Source organism: Chrysemys picta, chromosome 7 (assembly GCF_011386835.1).
Source record: "Chrysemys picta bellii isolate R12L10 chromosome 7, ASM1138683v2, whole genome shotgun sequence".
NCBI classification, from domain to species: Eukaryota; Metazoa; Chordata; order Testudines; family Emydidae; genus Chrysemys; species Chrysemys picta.
The window spans coordinates 89,574,595-89,595,881 of NC_088797.1; the positions used below are offsets into that span (position 1 = coordinate 89,574,595).

General features: G+C 38.1%; 1 protein-coding gene across 2 annotated transcripts in view; it reads left to right on the top strand.

Moving 5' to 3' along the window:
- The window catches only part of IPMK (inositol polyphosphate multikinase), an 88,866-nt gene extending 81,915 nt beyond the window's left edge, over positions 1–6,951 (top strand). For both annotated transcript variants that reach the window (XM_042856679.2, XM_005301746.5), the window contains exon 6: positions 680–6,951. In XM_042856679.2, the coding sequence (XP_042712613.2) occupies positions 680–1,314 (635 nt within the window). In that variant the 3' untranslated portion in view covers positions 1,315–6,951. The remainder of the gene's footprint in view (positions 1–679) is intronic.
- The last annotated feature ends 14,336 nt before the right edge of the window (positions 6,952–21,287 follow it).

The following is a 21,287-nucleotide window of genomic DNA, read 5'->3' on the forward strand; positions in this document are numbered from 1 at the left end:
TTCCTAAATAACTGCAGCAGAATGGGTGGTGCAGTGGCCTTTGTATGTTTCAGAATAAAATTATTTCTCTCTAAAACCAGCCTGTTCAAAGCTGGGCCAGGTCAGTACACAACAAAGGTTGCCACCATATGGCTGTTTTATGATCTTTGTGATGTTTATTTCAAACCAATTCCTAATTGAAACATGTCCATTTAACAAAAATTCCTCCACATCTGCACTAATTTGTCACCTTGTTGACTGTCCTAGTAAAGAAACCAAGGACTACTTGAGCATGGAGACCAAACTGCTCGTTCTTCCTGGGAGCATTGGTCTCCCCACAAAAAGATTGATGTATATTGAAAGTGTGACATGATTGACAACTTATTTGGCTGGTTTCCTTGCTGCACTTGTTCTGTGAAAAAATTTGTCAATTTTCAATACTTTCAGTTTTATACTTATGAGTGCTATGTATACTGCTAGATATGCAATATAGTTCTAATTTATTTGAATTTTAAGTGTGTATAGAAAGGAACATATTGTATGTATCTTGATTTTGAGCCACTGAAATCAGTGAGAACAGATTTGGACCCAAAAGCTTACCACTGTAATAGAAGGAAAAAAATCCTTTTTAATGTTGATTTTAAAAGCAATACATATACTATAACATTACTTATCCTGAAAGTTTGTTTTCTTTTTTCAGGAATGTCCAGGTTTTTTCATAATGGGTACTGCTTGAGAAAAGATGCTGTTGCTGCCAGTATTCAAAAGATTGAAAAAATCTTGCAGTGGTTTGAGAGCCAGGAGCAGCTTAACTTCTATGCAAGTTCATTACTGTTTGTTTATGAAGGTTCATGTCAGCTGACAGCCACAAGGTTGAGTGATGGCACTTTAGCAGAGAAGAGAGTAGTGCCTAAAGGACTGTTACAAGATGGAGACTTACTGGAGTATAATAATAATATTCATGTAATAAATTCTACAGAGAATGGAAAAAGAGAGGCCTCTGTAGGTAAAAGCTTGCCTAAAATTTATGCATTTCACAAAAAGGCATATTCAAAGAGGCACCACAGTCAGATCTCACTAAAAACCGAAAACCTGGAGCAAGACAATGTATGGAAAAGCAGCACTTGCATTTCCCAAGAACATCTAAATGGAAATGTTATACCCCAACTGGAAAAGGTTTTCTGCCATATGCCCAAAGAGATGAAGGAAAATGCAGATGTAGAAGTCAAAATGATAGATTTTGCTCATGTGTTTCCTAGTAACACAAAGGACAAGGGCTACATTTATGGTCTGAAGAATTTAATTACTGTACTTCAAAATATTTTGGATAACTAAATTCTTTGTTATGGATTTTAGTGGGGGCCAATGATAACGAAAAGCAACAACATAAAAAAATTCTGCTCTTGTAATGCTGTATAACTGGGTTTGTATTGTTCTACTACATTTTATTTGTCTTTGTACTTTTGGTAGAAGGGTTTAACTTTTTATACTCTTACTCAGGAAAATTAATTGGTAGTTGATTAGTAAAGTATGAAAGGATACAATTTTTAGGAAGTTCAAGAAGTGGTGATAGTGGATATCTGAATTAATGTAATGAAACATGCTTTGCCCAAATCAAAGGAAAAGTGCTATCTCAGAGTTAATGATTGAGGTAGCTCCCGATAACTGCTTTAGGTTAGATGATGTCTGTCAACCTAGCCTTGACACTGAGCCATATCTAAATTAACAGGTTGTTGGAAGATAGGCAGAAAACTAGGCTGATGTCCTCAGTATTGCCCTCCGTGATTACTACATTGTTAAAACTGGAGTAACCCTACTTTGAGAGAAATCCTATTTACATGCTGAATTCTAATTTAGCAACCAGCATATCAAGTGGTGCTTCTTAAAGAAATGGCATGATATTGCTGCATTCTAAAAACTGGTAGGAGCTTCCCCTTTCTCATGGGTAGCCCTTAATGTAAGTTCATAGTCGACAGACTACAATGTAATTAATGTGTAAGTGGTATTGAAATGCTGGACTAAAGAATCATAAATGAAAATGACTTTAATTGTATATTTGAGTGAGAAGTCTTTATGTTTTAAAAGGAAAAAGTAAAATCTAGAAATCCCATCTTGTATTTGATGTAAAATTCCTAAGCCTGTTCAGGTTATCTTTCTGCCATTGTGATTAAATGGAGAACTGGAGAACTTCCATCAGATTCCTTTCTTCTAAAGATGACATTATAGCAAAAAAAGCAAAACAAAACGTGGCATTTTTAAAAGGAACATTTATTACATATTGTGATTTCCTCTGCCTGTTGGTTTTATTTATTATTTTCTATTAAATGTTCAGAGTTCCTCTGTAGGGCAGTGCCTAATAGAAGCCATGAGTGGGACATGCAGAGGAGCCCTTGTAACTGTAAGACCAAATTTAACCCTTGTGTAATCTGGTACGGTTTCATTCACTTCACTGGAGTTGTACCTTACTTACACCAGGGCTAAATTTGATCCTTATTACTGACACACAAGCAAGCTATGTAATTTGAAAGCAAATCTGTTTTTGTGTACAGGCAAAATAAAGATTCATATGCATTAGTTTTGTGATGGAACGTCCAAGTATATTTTGCGTGCCCCTTTAGGTGCTGTTTATGCTGCTATCCTAAATTGCATACATAGTCAGCAGTATGAGATGCTTAGAATGTTGTGAAAGATGCTTTATGCTGAAGTTAAACCCCCAAAATAAAATGGCTAGAATGAACTCTGCTCTTGGAATTACATATTTATTAATTCTGAATATGGATTTAATGTGGCCTTGCTTCTCAATATAGTGTTATGCACTGTGCACTCATTTGTACAAATCCCTTTGCAAATTTTTTTAGAAACAGTTTTGTATTTTGGAAAGAGATAATTGCCTTTTCAATCTAACTAGTTTTGATATCAGGCTGTCTCAACATTTAGATGCTGAGATACTTATTTAATTAGAAGCAAAATAAAAGTACAACACAATAGGTTGTAAACTAAATTGTTTGATTTTTTTTTTTAAAGTTAATATTTGATAATACCTTAGTGTTAAAACAAGCAATTTGCAAGGCAAGATGTATTCAAAGCATGGAAAAAATAATTGTTCAAAAATAGGAACATAGTCATTTTAATGGAAATTTTATGCAAAGTGTAGTGAAGGCTAAAGGAAAATAATAAAGGATATTTTATGTTTTGGTGGCATTTCCTTTACAAGCTTAAATGTAGACTCTCTGATGCTCACCAGAAGTTAGGAGTATTGATTTAAGTCATATTCCTGGGAAAGTTTCATTTTGTTGCAATTGTGCTCTTGTTTCTGTGTTATTGTTTTGTTCTGTCCTACAAGTAGTTAACACTATTCTAGCCTGTTTATGGCAATTAGAGTAGTTTAGCTTGTTAATGACAATTTTCCCAATTATATTCAAAATGCTTTATAGAAAAAGCAGTAGAAAATCCACTTTATAGTTGCATTTGAGTTTTCACCTGTAATTCATCTTTGTTGCCTATTACTACATTTGTGCGAGGGAAATCAAACTTTTTTGATTCCATGGAGCCGGTTGTTGGAAAATGATCTGTCTTCTCCCAGTCAGAAATGTGTGTGCACTCCTGTCTGTACTGTAATATATATGTCTTAAGTATTTGAATGCCCTTTTAGTGTTGATTATGGCTGTGTTGATTATGGCAGGCAATGCACCTGGAATATTAAATTGTCAGATTATTTTGAATAAAATAATCTAAATAATTATATCCTTTTTTAACAGAAATTACAGATATATTTTCTATTAATTAAAACTGCAACTCAGAAGATAGAACTAGTATTTTTAATCTGAAATTAGGTATAGCTGAATGCTTGTTGTGGAAGTGCTTCAACATAGTATCTCCAGTGAGTTTAAGCCTGCAAAATTACTACATTCAGACTATTTTTGCACATTTTAGGTTAATATATTAGTGTCTTGTACAGTTCAAATCAACATTTTCAGTTTTAGTTGGAAATGTAGTTAGATCACTGAAACTAGTACCTTGACTTTCATTGGTAAACCGATTACAAAAATCAACGGTAAACAAAAGGAAGACACACTGACCAGTATGCATGTGTTTTAGCATTGATTCTTTTGGGCCTAATTTTTCATATGGTCTGTGTCCCCTCTTTACAATCCCCATATTATACGTGTATGAACTGTACACTATAGAGAACAGTTACTCAGTAGTCTTCACTTAAATATTAGTGAAACTTATGGGTATTTCTGTTAAATAAAAACAAATAATAACTGACTGGAGTAATACCTGATCACTATTATCTATTGATTAAATCTGATTAAATGAGTGTTTTGATTTAAGCAATAAGCATGAAAGACATTTGATCTAACAAAAAAAAATCAGTTGTCAAAAGGGAAAATTCATGAAAATGTTGCTTTAAATGTATTTTTGTGAATATAGTCTAAAGACTTTCTAGCTATGTAATTGTGGGAATTGTGTACAGGTTTACCTAATAGGAATTTAAATTGTATACATTTTTATAACAAAGCATTTACATTCTTGATATTTTTGCATATTGGTGGAATTTGTTGCATAGATTCAAATGAAGTTGGAAATTATTATACCATTATGAATTGTTGAATAACTTATTCAGCTAGTTTTACAAGTTAAAACTATAAAATCTTCACTATGAACAGTGTTTAACATGGAGCTTGTAATATTCTCAAACTGTTAATTTTTTCCCTAGTGTGCAGTTGGACTGTATTTTTGCTTCTACATAACACTACATTTCCGTGTGGGGTTTATAGACTGTTGAGTAGGAAAGATTACTTGATTTGGATTAACAGAGTAATCAAGTTATTGGCATAAATCAATATGCCTAGGGTGCCAATCACGCATTTATTGTGTACAGAGAACTCCTATAGACTTCAGTGGGAGTTCTGGATAAGAAAGTATGCAAGATCAGGCCCTTAGTCCATGACAACAAAAAAGAATGAACTACATAAGGATGTGAACATTTGTTACTTGCAACCTAAAAACTTTTGAACACCATTGAAACTATTTTACATTCTGTTTAAACTGGAAGTAATATGAAGTCTAGGGCTACATCTACACTACAGGGGGGAGTCGATTTAAGATACGCAAATTCAGCTACGTGAATAGCGTAGCTGAATTCGACGTATCGCAGCCGACTTACCCCGCTGTGAGGACGGCGGCAAAATCGACCTCTGCGGCTTCCTGTCGACGGCGCTTACTCCCACCTCCGCTGGTGGAGTAAGAGCGTCGATTCGGGGATCGATTGTCGCGTCCCGACGTGACGCGATAAATCGATCCCCGAGAGGTCGATTTCTACCCGCCGATTCAGGCGGGTAGTGTAGACCTGGCCTAGGAAGAGGAAGAAAGGGTAGAACCACTAACATGTCTGGTAGGGGCTAACAATTTTAGGTTTATTGGCTTTTTTAAGACTTGGACTACTTTAATAGCCTTCTATATAAACCTGTCCACATCTGCTATTTAAAACTATTATTTGCTTATTTAATTGTTTACTTTTTTGCAATAATCTTCCCTGCTGAGTGCCTTCAGCTCATGCTTTGATACCTTTAGTGACCTCACATATGTAGCATCTAAAGCATCATATGGAATGCTTAAAAGAGGATTTTAATGATGATAATTTTTTTTTTAAAAGTCCCATATCTATATAACTAAGGTACACCTTCTGGAGAACATTGCCCAAATGCTTTAAATAATGTGGAAAATGCAATTGTACATTAACATTTGTCACCATCAAAAAAGTAATGTAATCTGAAATGTAATCTGGTTGGAAACTAGTTATCTTAGGTTTTATGAAACTAGCTGTGTCTGTGTTTAAAAGAGAACCTTTCAAAGCATGGTGCATGAAAACAAGACTGTTGTTTTAATGTAATCAATATTCAGTGCTGGGCTTGGGGTGGTTAAAGTAGTACAGCTGAAAGCAGTAAAGGATCATTGTATACAATGAGTGGGACATCTGCTCAATCCTGCAATGCAAGTAACTATTACAGATAATGTCCAAAGACTTTAAGCTTTTATGTATCTCATTCCTATGGTACTTGGTCATGCTGTCCATTGAATTACAAACATATTGTAGTAAGTCTTACTGTGAAGTTCATTCAATTACATATCCACAGGCTAAATACTGCACATTTGCCATTGTACATAAATCGTTAATTAAAGCACCAGTGAACATTACAACTTCCAAATTGCAAATGTTTGTCATAATTGACACAGTAAAAAAAAAAAAAAAGAAAATCTGTTATAGGAAAAGTGAATTTCAGGAAATATTTTTCCATAATTTTATTTCATAAAGATGGGCCCCACATATTTGGAGTTAATTCTTGTTGGAAATCATTTTGATTATATGAAATCCAACAGAAATAAGGAGATTATGCAGAAGAGTGGTAACCAGGAACAAATGTACTTTTAAAACACCTTGTTTTTAAATTGTATAAACATTGGGACTTGAAATTAATCTGCTCAATGAGATATTAATAAATCTGCTATGAAGTAACGCTTTCCAAGTGTGATGTATATTGCACCTGAATATAAGTGAAACTAGAGTGAACAAAGGCACTTTATTACCCTGGGATCTGTACTGGAAGATATTTGAAAGCATGTGAAAGTGCACCTAAAGCTGTGTTATTAACTGGTGACTTTAAAAACTACAATGCTAAATTTCTTGTACTTGATGAATGTACCTAGTCTGGTTTCAGTTTCTTTGGTTCAAATGTCTAAATTATGTCACTCTATCTCCTTTAATTTGTATATGTTTGACTGTAGTTCATACTTTGTTTTTTGCCATTACTGGACTGCAGGGGGTATTGTGGATGTATAACATGTCCATTATTTTATAGACCAATAGAATATGCTATATACCAACTTTTTGTAATTTAATTATGAGTGATATTTAGGTAATTCTAATAGCTGTATATTTCGCAAACTATTAAAATGTTCAGCAAGTGATTTTGTATGTGTAATTGCTTCCTTTATTAATATGCACTATTGCCAACAAACAAAAATCCATGTATCTATATTCTTTTCCCCACTGTTTGCACTGTTTTATCTCCCAGTTCAATCTCATTCTGTTCACCGCTACATACCAGATAATATCAACAAGCAGGAGGTCAGATACTCTCTTGGATTTAGCACCATTGGTGGGAAAGTGTTTCTCTCTCAGTGGGGCATCCACTCCTGGTAAAGCCAGCCTGTCAGCACAAGAGAGGCAGCTCTGCTGAAACTGGGCTTTTTCTGCAGAAATCTGTTTCTCTACTGGATAGAATGCTGTACTACAGCTGAGCTACAGTTCTCTGCTTCCATCCATTAGCGTTGCACTCAGTTACTGCTACTATCCCTTGAGAGCCTCTTCCCTGTAGAAGAGCTTTTTTCTGCTTCCCTGCTAAGAAGCAGTTTTCTGAGGGACAAGACAAAGGAACCTTCCAGACTGGGGAAGAGCAGAAAGCCAAGTGTCTAACAAGTTCTTGACCTTTCAGGCCTAAATCTAATGATATTTGCAAAGTATCGAATTCCTTACTAGTCTTGTGTTTCAGAAGACTTGCCTCTGAAGAGCTATGTATTCAGTAGACCTCAAGAACGCTTGTCTCGGTGTCCCAGTTCTCCCCTGCCACCACTAGTTCCCAATATTTGCCATTGCAGGTAAACATTTCAAATAGATAGCCATGCTTTTAGCCTTTCCTAGACTTTTGGAGGGCATTTATCAAGCTAATGAACAGTTGTTAATAAAGTTGAGAGAGTTATCCAGGTTTACCATTATCTGCCTGACTGGCTAATCTTTGTTGAAAGAAACAGCCTTCCACCCACTACAGATGGCTGAGCCTTCCAGGCAGCCATAAGTTCACTGTAAATCAAATGGAAAAGCTATTCTGCCTTAGGAAATAGTTTGAGAAGTTATTTCTCAGCCATTTTGGGAACAGTTTGCCTTTTGAAGTTACAGAAGATATGATGCCCTGTTCTTTCTCACACTTCCTACTTTATAACAGTCATCTATAACATATTGAGTCCTACTTCTAATAGGTGAAGCTTTGGAAGCCTATCCTGGAACATGAGTACAGGGCAGCAGTTTATCCAGTAGATGGAGACAGGACTTCCTGTAATACGGAAAAATTTTAACAAAATGGCTTTGGCAGAAGTGCTTCCTTACGGTAAGACATGAAACTAATTACAGGTAAGATTAAATTTTAAGTACTGTAGAGACTTATAATACTTAGGAAACTTACTTTGAAGGGTAGATGCAAAATTTCAACCTTTTATATGCAAAGCATGTAGGAATCCGAAGTCACACATGCTCTGTCTCTATGGCAGGCAATTCTAGAGACCCCATCACAGTATATAACTTAGAGAATTTTTCACTTGACCAGAGCTCAAAGAGCCGGGAAGCGATAATCAAAAGCATCCTGCACCCAATGGAGTCCAAAACTATAATTTCTTTTTCTGTGCATCTGTTCATTTGGGTTTTCAAATTTGGTGTGAGTATGATGATTGAAGGTGGTTTTTATGGTGTGGGTAAGAGTCTCAGTGGCAGTCAGGACAGTCAAATACATTAACAATAATAATAAACATTATTTGAGTTGTATTAAATTTCTGTGCCACACATTTTCCCTTCATCCCTATGTTCAGCTTTGATATTTAACATTTTAAAATGCTTGTTCTCCTATACCGACTGTTTCAAAAATCATTTTGAATACTTTTTGATCACTTAGGCAGAATGCGTCTAAGGTAAACAGCTGAGTTTTCATATCACTATCCTCTTATGTGTATTTCATAGTCAAATCTTCACTACAGCCATGGCCATCTTTTAATTTCATTGGAATCTCAGAAGTGAGGAAAATTGACAACAGTTATACAGCACCTTTCAATGCAGCAAGTACCTATTACTTTAAGGATAATGGAAAGAGCCATCTATCTTCCAACACACATGAGGTATTGGGGCAAAGCAAGTACTCCAATACTAAAGTTACAGTAATTCGTGCATGCAGTGGTGGTGTAGCCGTGTGGGTCCAAGGATAGTAGAGAGACAAGGTGCGTGAAGTAATATCTTTTTGTTGCACCAACTTCTATTGGTGAGAGAGATAAGCATCATCGCAGAGCTCTGTTTAGCTTGAAAATCTCTCTTTCTCCCCCCGCCCCAACAAAAGTTGGTCCAATAAAAGATATTGCCTCGCCCACCTTGTCTCTCTAGTAATTCTTGCAGGCTGCTGGGACCTATTCTAAGGTGAAAGGCAGAGCAGTGCTAACGACCAAGGAAAGTGCTTTACACAAGCTTTCCTTTTGCAGGGAATTCCTTGCCACCATAAATGTTTACATTTGTATTTTGGTTGAGTTTTTGTTTTTGTTCCATGCATGAAGCTTGTAGGACTCAAAGCTGCTAATACATTCTGCTGGGTTAGATATTTTATTTATATCTGTGTTGACTCAAGAGTTTCTGAAAGACTTTCTTCAAAACCCGCAGACTGGATAGAATTATGCTCAGAAAAGGTATAGTGAGAATTTTAGAAACTAGGAATTCTCAGCTGTGAAAATCACAGTTTAAGTGAGGTAGTTTTTTCTGCATTTGTTCTTTCGGAAGATACTGCTGAGCAGCAGCATAATGAAAATAAAGACAAAGCTGTAAATGATAAAACATTATAATCCAAGAAGGAGAAACAGAACGCTCTAAACACGCTTATATGGCAACCCAAGAAGAGATAGCACTGATAACTTACCATCTAAACTATATATATAATTTAAATGAGGCAACAGTTTTAAGATGAATGTGCAGATCAGAAAGATGAAGACAGGAAAGTGATGCACTCTATGGTCTTAAAAAAAGAACAGGAGTACTTGTGGCGCCTTAGAGACTAACAAATTTATTAGAGCATAAGCTTTCGTGGACTACAGCCCACTTCTTCGGATGCATATAGAGTGGAACATATATTGAGGAGATATATATACACACATACAGAGAGCATGAACAGGTGGGAGTTGTCTTACCAACTCTGAGAGGCCAATTAAGTAAGAGAAAAAAACTTTTGAAGAGATAATCAAAATAGCCCAGTACAGACAGTTTGATAAGAAGTGCAAGAATACTTACAAGGGGAGATAGATTCAATGTTTGTAATGGCTCAGCCATTCCCAGTCCTTATTCAATCCTGAGTTGATTGTATCTAGTTTGCATATCAATTCCAGCTCAGCAGTCTCTCATTGGAGTCTGTTTTTGAAGTTTTTCCGTTGTAAGATAGCCACCTGCAGGTCTGTCATTGAATGACCAGACAGGTTAAAGTGTTCTCCCACTGGTTTTTGAGTATTATGATTCCTGATGTCAGATTTGTGTCCATTCATTCTTTTGCGTAGAGACTGTCCCGTTCGGCCAATGTACATGGCAGAGGGGCATTGCTGGCACATGATGGCATATATCACATTGGTAGATGTGCAGGTGAACGAGCCCCTGATGGTATGGCTGATGTGATTAGGTCCTATGATGATGTCACTTGAATAGATATGTGGACAGAGTTGCCATCGGGCTTTGTTACAAGGATAGGTTCCTGGGTCAGTGTTTTTGTTCAGTGATGTGTGGACTGGTGAGTATTTGCTTTAGGTTGGGGGGTTGTCTGTAAGCGAGGACAGGTCTGTCTCCCAAGATCTGTGAGAGTAAATGATCATCTTTCAGGATAGGTTGTAGATCTCTGATGATGCGCTGGAGAGGTTTTAGTTGGGGGCTGAAGGTGACAGCTAGTGGTGGTCTGTTATTTTCTTTGTTGGGCCTGTCTTGTAGGAGGTGACTTCTGGGTACTCGTCTGGCTCCGTCAATCTGTTTTTTCACTTCAGCAGGTGGGTATTGTAGTTTTAAGAATGCTTGATAGAGATCTTGTAGGTGCTGGTCTCTATCTGAGGGATTGGAGCAAATGCGGTTATATCTTAGAGCTTGGCTGTAGACAATGGATTGTGTGGTGTGTCCTGGATGGAAGCTGGAGGCATGTAGGTAAGTGTAGCGGTCAGTAGGTTTCCGGTATAGGGTGGTATTTATGTGACCATCGCTTATTAGCACAGTAGTGTCCAGGAAATGGACCGCTTGTGTGGATTGATCTTGGCTGAGGTTGATGGTGGGATGGAAATTATTGAAATCATGGTGGAATTCCTCAAGGGCTTCTTTTCCATGGGTCCAGATGATGAAGATGTCATCAACGTAGCGCAAGTAGAGTAGGGGCGTTAGGGGACGAGAGCTAAGGAAGCGTTGTTCTAAGTCAGCCATAAAAATGGTGGCATATTGTGGGGCCATGCGGGTACCCATAGCAGTGTCGCTGACTTGAAGGTATATGTTGTCCCCAAATGTGAAATAGTTGTGGGTGAGGACAAAGTCACAAAGTTCAGCCACCAGGTTAGCTGTGACATTATCGGGGATACTGTTCCTGATAGCTTGTAGTCCATCTTTGTGTGGAATATTGGTATAGAGGGCTTCTACGTCTATAGTGGCCAGGATGGTGTTTTCTGGAAGATCACCGATGGATTGTAGTTTCCTCAGGAAGTCAGTGGTGTTTCGAAGATAGCTGGGAGTGCTGGTAGCGTAGGGTCTGAGGAGAGAGTCCACATAACCAGACAAGCCTGATGTTAGGGTGCCAATGCCTGAAATGATGGGGCGTCCAGGATTTCCAGGTTTATGGATCTTGGGTAGCAAATAGAATACCCCTGGTCGGGGTTCTAGGCATGTGTCTGTACAGATTTGTTCCTGTGCTTTGTCAGGGAGTTTTTTTAGCAGATGGTTTAGTTTCTTTAGGTAATCTTCAGTGGGATCAGAGGATAATGTGGCCTGTAGAATGTGGTGTTAGAGAGCTGTCTAGCAGCTTCTTGGTCATATTCCAATTTATTCATGATGACAACAGCATCTCCTTTGTCAGCCTTTTTGATTATGATGTCAGGGTTGTTTCTGAGGCTATAGATGGCATTGTGTTCAGCATGGCTGAGGTTATGTGGCAATTGATGTTGCTTTTCCACAATTTCAGCCTTTGCACGTTGACGGAAGCAATCTATATAGAAATCCAGTCTGTTGTTATGACCGTCCGGAGGAGTCCACGCAGAATCCTTATTTTTGTAGTGCTGGTAGGGGGGATTCTGTGGGTTAGTATGCTGTTCAGAGGTATGTTGGGGCTAGTCTTCACTTACCGGCTGGTCCGGAGGCACGCAATCGATGTTCTGGGATCGGTTTATCGCGTCTGGTTAAGACGCGATAAATCGATCCCGGATCGATCCCGGAAGTGCCCACAATCGGCGCCGGTACTCCAGCTCTCCGAGAGGAGTACACGGCGTCGACGGGGGGAGACTTCCGGCCGCGTCTGGACCCCGGTAAGTCCGGACTAAGGTACTTCGAATTCAGCTACGTTATTAACGTAGCTGAATTTGCGTACCTTAGTCCGAAGTCCGGACTAAGTGGGGACCAGCCCTTGGAAATGTTCTTTGAGTCGAAGACGTCAAAAGTAGGATTCTAGGTCACCACAGAACTGTATCATGTTCGTGGGTCTGGAGGGACAAAAGGAGAGGCCCTGAGATAGGACAGACTCTTCTGCTGGGCTAAGAGTATAGTCTTAAACCTCTTCAAATTATCTGAAAGGGACGATACAATTGTTAGCTTTTCTTGTGAATGTTGTGATCAAGGAAGGGAATTTACTATCTACCTGGAAAATTGTTAGTTTGCAGATGCAAGGGCTAAATGAAATGAATCTGCTGACAGACGTTATGGTTATAATTATATTGAAACAGTTGGTGCCATTTAAAGGCATTTCCAGGCTAAGATATATTTACAGAAAGCATATGCCAATTATTTTGGAATATAGTACACAGCAGTTGTAAGTGTTGTATCATAGCTCATTCAAATGTGGTGGGTGATTATTCTCAGGCTAAGTTGGCAATGCAGTGGGCTTTGCATAAAACAGTGGGGTGTGGTTTACGTAGTCATCAGGCTTGGGGCAAGAGATTACATTACAGTCTTTGCTAAAGGTTGTAACCCTTTGAGATATATTAAAGGGTAGATACAGCTCTACAGAGAATGGAAAAACAATCTTCTGTAGGTAAAAGCCACAGAAGAATGGCCCTACTGGGTCAGACTAATGGTCTACCTAGCCCAGTATCATGTCTCTAAAAGGCCAGTGCCAGATGCTTCTAGCAGCTGGATGTTCAGGCACACCTGGAGCATGGGGTTGCATCCCTGACCATTTTGGCTAATATGGCCTATTTTCCAGGAACTAGATACTTTTTTGAACACAGTTACTTTTGGCCTTCACAAAATTCCAGGGCAAGAAGTTCCACAGGATAACTGCATTTTGTGAAGAAGTACTTCCTTGTGTTTGTTTTAAATCTGCTCCCTATTAATTTAATTGGGTGACCCCCTAGTTCTTGTGTTATGCCAAGGTGTAAACACCTCCCAATTCACTTTCTCCATACCATTCATTATTTTATAGACCTCTATCATATCCCCCCTTACTAGTCACTTTTCTAAGCTGAACAGTCCTAGTTTTTTTTAATCTCTCCTCATATGGAAGATGTTCCATACCCTTAATCATTTTGTTCTCCTTCTTTGTACGTTTTCCATTTCTAATATAATTTTTTTGAGATGTGGCAACCAGAACAGCATGCAGTATTCAAGGTGTTGATTTATCATGGATTTATATAGTGACATTGATAGTTATTGTTGTATTATCTATCTCTTTTCTAAGGGTTCCTATCACTGTTAGCTTTTTTGATTGCCCCTGCACATTGACTGAATGTTTTCAGAGAACTATCCACAATGACTTGAAGAGCTCTTTTTTGAGTGATAACAGCTAATTTAGACCCCATCATTTTGTATGTATAGTTGGAATTATGTTTTCCAATGTGCATTACTTTGCACTTAACATTGAATTTCATCTGCCATTTTCTTGCCCAGTCACCCAGTTTAGTGAGATTCTTTTGTAGTTCTTCGCAGCTTTGGACTTAACTATCTTGAATGATATTTCATCGTCTGCAAATGTTGCCACCTCACTGTTTACCACTTTTTCCAGATCTTTTTTGAATATGTTGAACAGCATAGGCTCCAGTACATATCCTTGGGGGAACCCGGCTATTCACCTCTCCCCATTGTGAAAACTGATCATTTATTCGTACCCTTTTTTTCTTATTTTTTCCAAAGGTTTTCTGAAAGTCCAAGTACACTATATGCACTGAATCACCCATCTCCACATGTTTGTTGATTCTCTCAAAGGCATGATTTCTCTTTACAAAAGCCATGTTGAGTCTTCTCCAACACATCATGTTTAGCTATGTATCTGATATTTTTGTTCTATAGTTTCAACCAATTTACTTGATACTGAAATTAGGCCTGTAATTGCCAGGATTGCCTCTGGATCTTTTTTTAAATCGGTGTTATATTTGCTGTCCTCCAGTTATCTGGTACAGAGGCTAATTTAAGTGATAGGTCACATACCACAGTTAGTAGTTCTGCAATTTCACATCTGAATTTCTTCAGACATTTTGGGTGACTACCATCTGGTCTTGGTGACTTATTACTATTTAATTTATCAATTTGTTCCAAAAACCTTCTCTACTGACACCTCGGTCTGAGACAGTTCCTCAGATTTGTCATCTAAAAAAGAATGGTTAGGATCTCCCCCACATCCTCTGAAGTGAAGACCAATGCAAAGAATTTATAGCATCTCGACCGTCCAGTGGCCCCACTGACTATTTGGCAGGCTTCCTGCTTCTGATGTACTTAAATTTTTTTTTTTTTTACTGTTAGTTTTTGTCCTTAGCTAGTAGTTCTTCAAATTCTTTTTTGGGCTGCCTTATTATACTTTTACACTTGACTTGCCTGATTTTATGCTCTCTTATATTTTCCCCTCTAATATTTGACTTCCAGTTTTCCTTTTTACCTCTAACTGCTCCTTTTCCTTTGCTATAGTGGAATATTTTTGGCCCTCCTACTGTTTTTTTTTTCCTTTCTTTTAATTTGGGGTATACATTTAGTTTGCTCCTCTATTATGGTGTTTTTAAATAGTCTCCATACAAGTTGAAGGCATTTCATACTTCTGACTGATCCTTTTAACTTCCATTTAACTGACTTCCTCATTTTTCTGTAGCTAGTCTAAATTTATGCATTTCATGTAAAGAAATACTTGAAGAGGCACACTGGTGGTTCTGACGGATTCTCATGCTATGGTTTACAAAGCATCCTGCATTCCACAGTTAGTTCCATCTCTTGCACTGTGTAACAATCATACAGAAACTGACACTGCTTTTAAGTTGTATTCTGGATCGTTCTCTTCTGCCCTGGATGCATGCATGCAAAAATAAGGTATCCTTTTAAAAATGTTTTCTAAACAGTAACTCTTCAGCAATCTGGATTTTTGTGTGTGTGTATTTGCCCTGACCTTCCCCTTCCTTGCGGAAGAGAGGTGTAAATATGGGGCAAGTATGGAACATCTGTAAGGTGGTATGTGTTTATAAGTACATTTTGTAGTTACTTATGCTAATTTTTTGTATTGGAAAAGAGCTAGGTGTTAAGCTTATTTTTGTATTTTTTTTCTCTGAATAGTTCTAATAAAAATAGTCTACAGATAACAGATTTCACAAGTTTCCTCCTTCCATTGTGATATATTGAAGTGAAGGGTAAATCACACTATATGCAGAAACAAGACCAACTAAAACTAGCAACATTTTACTCAATTGCTACCAGTAAGATTTTGCTTCTCATTACTACCACTTTCCAGTAACATTTAGCGCAGTTTGGGATTGCAGTTGACCTGTCTTTCTTTTAATGCTATATAGTGTTAATGATGTCTCAGTTGATTTCATTAGCAGTTTTGTCAGTTCCTTACAAACAAAAAAACAACCATATTCTCCCCCATCCTCCCAAAAGTAATTTCCACTTGACAGAAAAATCTAGTAGTACCATCTAGTAGTAGTTGATCATATCAGCCAATGCTCTTGTGCAAGGAAGAGTGTAGTCATGATTCCTAAAGAGCTGTGAGAATGTATCCAAGTAACAAACATTCTTCTATTGTAAGCAACCAGAAATGGAAGTAGCATGTGAGAGCAGTGAGCTTTGTTTTGAAATGATCACAAAGCAAAATGGATATGTCCTTTCAGATTGTATTTTCTACAAACTTGAAAAAAATCAGCCTGATTTCCTCTGAATTACCTCATGTTGAAACTGTTTAATTTTCGCTTTAAACGTAACACCCTGAGGCTCCCTTTGTGCAACACATTTTTAAAATGATTTTTCATTAAAATCCCCCTTTTTCTCCTGAAGATTCTGCATTTCTCTTTAAATTCTTAGTTTATTTCATTAGTTTATTTTTTCACCATTTCTCTTCTGTAGCTTTACTTCTCTTTTTTATGCAGTGTATTTCCTCTTTCTTCCCCCCACTTATCGAACTCTGACAATATGCTTACAGTTGGACATCCATAAAGGAATATAGACCCCCGGTCATAAGCAACTTACTAAAGCCCTGATCCTGCAAAGGGGTCCACATGTGGCCCCTTACATCCATGCTGCATCCCACTGATTTCAGCAGGACTTCCCTGTGTCGGTATCAGGTATGGTGCAACCTGCTAAAGTAAATTGAACTGTTGATAAGCCTGGGTCACTTTACTGTTGAGGACCTAAGTCTCTTCTTCCTCTTTGTTTCTCAATCCCCTTGCTACTTTTCTCTCCTTCCATTTCTCTTGTCTCCCATTCCCAAATTTATGCTTCTGCTTACCCTACAAAATACTTTTCAGCTCAACCGCTTTCTTTGAATCAAGTTTTGTATGCAATTATAGTCAGTGTTTTTATTACATATTTATTTTCCTTCTGTGGTTTCTATATCTAATCTGCCATTTGAGTCAAAAATAAAATATTTCTAACTGCCAGTTCCTCATGGCATCTGATGCTCAAGCAATGTTCTTTCACAGAGCATCACCACCACCAGCAGCAATAAAGATTCTGGAATCGAAATCAGCTGACAATTTTGTTGATGATAGATAAGGAGGAATTGGGCTCAGTCCATTTTCCCAAAGCTGTATTAGCTTTGAAATGTGGATAGTAGTAAAAACTTGATTTTGTTAGCAAATTCAGCAGATATAATTGGGCAGACAGATGGGAAGTGATCAAATAGATGCTGTGACAAAGTACCAGTTTTATAGAGTCACTTTTTCTAAAACCATCCTTCAAAGTTATGACTTTAGCTAGAATTTCCTGGATTTAGAATAACTTGACTTCTTGGATTACATAGTTCTCAAAACAGAGAAGTGTATATTCTCCACAATCCTGCGGTCACTACCTTTTTTCACATACAAAAAACCCACCTCCACATCCCTACTAGCCTTAAACATCTCCACTAGATGTTTCTCTTTCATTTTAGGATCCAATTCAAAATTTCCCTTGTGTTGAAAACCTTTAAATTGCTCTGCTCCAGCCTACCTCATAGACTTTGTAACTCTCTGCACCCTTGTCCATCATGTTGCCAAGTACTTTTCTTCCTTTGTTTAGTTTCACCAATGCTTATTGAAAAACCTTCTTCGCAGTTTCTGCCACCAGGAACATCCTTCCTGTGTATCTATACCTCATGGACTCTCCATCTCACTTCAAATCTCATCTGAAAACCTCGTGTCTGTACCTTTTAATTTCTCTTTCCTTCTGTTATTGACTTTGATTGTACATTTTAATTTATCACCATGTCTTTACACCATTGCTTCTAATCATACATTTTGTTGTATTATTTCAATCTAAAGCATTTTGGGACAGCATGTATGAAAAGTTATGCAAAACGAAGCTGAATAGTTTACCAGAGACATTTCCTGGAAATTTGCTGCTTTTCTTTATCCATTAACACATTCTGAAACCACATAATCCATAAAAGTACATTGCTGTATGTCATATTTTTTCATACCATGTTGTGCTTTGGTATGGTAGCAACCCTTGTACATAAAGATCATATGTTATGATGACATTCCTGTAATAGGAACAGAAAGCTGGAAGGCATTTTATCTTGACCTGTGGACTCTCTAGCTTCTGTTTGTTATAAAACTGATTAAACTTCACTTTTAACTGTATTACCATTTAATTTTTTTTAAATTGTAGCTGGAAAATAAATGCTAGGATTGCGTATCACAATTTCTGCGGTCAGTGAAATGGTTTAATTTTTATGCTCTGTATAAGTCAATGACAAAGAACAATATGGACATCAAAGCAACGGTTATGGTCTGTCTCTGTCAGTAGATGTATTTTTATGGGGATATATTCATCTTTGTAAATTGGAAAACCATATCACATTATGGATAAATCTGTACAGTTTGCACAAGTGCTTCTGTTTGCCCTTTTGTGTTACTAGACCAATTGCATCAAAGCAGTGGCCCAAACATCTGTTCCATGAATGCACAGACATGCTTAAAGCTAATTAAGGTTTATTTAACATGATTTTTTTATATAGTTCCCATGGATTCACAGAAGTTGTTGTTTAAATGTCTGAAGGCTCTCATTGGACTTGATTAAGATATCTCTGAAAATTCCTAGATTTGGTAAAAACAAATGAAGTCAGTTGCAATAATAGAGTTCCTAAATTTGGCCAAAACACCAAAAGTTTGATTTCTTTATAATACATTCAAAGAGCATAAAAAATATCCTGACCCTCTTGACACCATTTTGCCCTATATGGACAGCCATAAGGAGAATCAACGTTTGCTGTTGCTCAGCTTTTGTTATTCATATGCCTAAGGCAAGAACAATGAAAAATCGGATTTGAAATGTAGTTTTCTTTTCAAAGAGAGATTATCTTGGCCAAATGTCCTGTGATGTGTCCAATACAGCCATAATATTTCAGCCAGTTCTCAGTTATCATTCATCTCTGAACATTCCCCAAATTGATAGGATAAGACATAGAGCATCTGTAAGTAAGCTTTTTTACTTAGTACATGTATTTAGAACCTGCTAGTGGTATCATGTAACCCAGTACAACCTGTTGCTGGTCAGCTGCTCGGCGACTAAATTGGTAACCTTGCCACACATTGAGTGGGGGGGGGGTGGGGAGGGTGAGGAAATGCTAGATACTCCTTTGTGGATATTGTTTTTCATTCCAAGGGGTAACTCCATCTGGCACTGCTGCCATGCAGCTGGTTTCTTGAATAAAGGCTAGGGGAGAAAATCCTGAAACAAATCCACTGTGGAGTAAATGTCAAGCAGTGGCATTGCAACTCAGCTCTGCTCTCCAGCATCTTCTGCAGCAGTACTGTCTTCCAAAAGACTTGGTCTCCAATTCTTTGGGCCCAGTCAGTACTGCCGAAAGGGGGGGCTTTAGTCCTAAGGCAAGCCTCTGCCTCTTTATTGTTTTTATGGCTGGGGGTACATACCAAAGGTTCGGTTACGATGGTCGCCTCTTCAAACTTGCCTGTTGGAATGTGAGGACAATATGCACTGGTTTGTCAAACAATCTAGAGGAGGCCAATGATCCTAGAAAGACTGCCATCACTGAGGTGGACATCAATGTAGACACAGTCTCTGAGACCAGGCTAGCTGACACAGGCTTTCTATGCAGCACGTTACACTTCTGGCAAGGAAAAAGCAAAGAAGACTGTCGCGAACATGGGTGGGTTTTGCAGTCAATAACTCATTAGCGCCCATAGTTGAATGTCCTGTTGCAACATCAAAATGTATCCTATCACTAAGAATATTGACCACAGTTGGCTTGCCTGCTGGATGGAAGGAGGAGTACCACAAAACATAAAGGATGCCAACATCATGTTTTATAAAAATAGAGGAGATCAGAGTGATTGCAACAATGATGGAAGGATTTTTCTCCTTAGTATTGAGGGCAAGACATCCATGTACATCAGCCTCAAAAGACTGCAAGTTCTTACTGAACCTTTTGGCCTGGTGAGAAGGAAGGGCTTTTTCCAATTGCTAGAGAATTGGTTGCCCCCACAATCTCCCTCAATCTGATTCTATCCTTCCACGATGGCATGAAGGCTACAGTCCACTATAATGGTGATCTATATGACCGCTTTGACATCTGCAATGATGTGGAAGAGGGATGCATTTTGGCACCCACACTCTTTGGTATAGTCTTCTGTCTGCTGCTTCATCATTCTTTTTTATTTAGCACCGACGGCATACATCTCCATACAAGATTAGATGGAAAATGTTTCAACATTGCGCATCTAAAAGCAAACTCAAACACCTGCTGATAAGAAGAGAATTTTTCTCTGGCAATGCAGTGCTTGTTGCACACAGTGAAGAGGCGCTCCAGCAACTTTGTAATAATTTTGACCTAGCTTGTGATGAATTTGGACTGTCAGTCTAAAGAAGACAATGTTTATGGCACAAGGTTTGTTTACTGTACATGTTTTAATAGGTGGCAATGCACTAGAAGTTGTGCATAAGTTCTGCTATCTAGAATCAACTGAGTTGGATAACTTATTTCCAGATGGCAAGCTTAATTCTCACATTGGAAAGGCATCCACCACATTCAGGGATAATAGGAAATTAACAGTGGACACCAAGAGATGGATTTACCAGATGTGCATTCTGAGCATGCTGCTGTATGGTGGCAAGACCCGCACTACCTAGACCAGGCATGAGACTGCTAAATACTTTCCACACTCAGTCTTCACCATATTCTAATATCAAGTGGGAAACCAAAGTTCCTTACACTGAAGTATTTGAGAAAGCACATTTGCCAAGTCTATTCACAACTCTCAAACACAGATATCTCTGTTGGTGTGGTCATCTGGATCAGATGGATGCATTGCAAAGGATCTTTTGAATGGAGAACATGTGGATGCACCAAGTCCACAGGGCTGACCTAGGTTCAAATTCAAGGACATTTGCAAGAGGGACAAGCCACAGTGGAGGGCTGTGTTGCACCAGGAAGTCAAAAAGGCTAACGAGAAGTGGTTGAGAGAGAGGAAAGTGAAGAGAGGAAAGTGCAGCAGGCCCCAAGTGGAAATAGTGCCCCGGCTTGATCCTTTGGCCTTGCACTCTGTCTGTATTATCTGTGGCAAGAACTGTTGCTTGAGAATTCGACTTTTTAGACACCCATGATCCTACAGCATGATACATAGCAACTGAGTTGCATTGGTGCTTACACTATCATCTTTTGAAATGGATGGCTGCCATATGTAAAGACCAAAACAATCAATTACACCTTTGATAGGAAACCTGGAGGAATGTGGAAGATCATGAGTATGTCTGGATTTAAGCTGCCTGGATCACCTCGTCAGTATATGGTTGATCAGCCCAAGCTTGGAGAGATTGTTATAGGCGTCCTTGACTCACACAGCCAATAGTAATCTTCCCTCTTTAT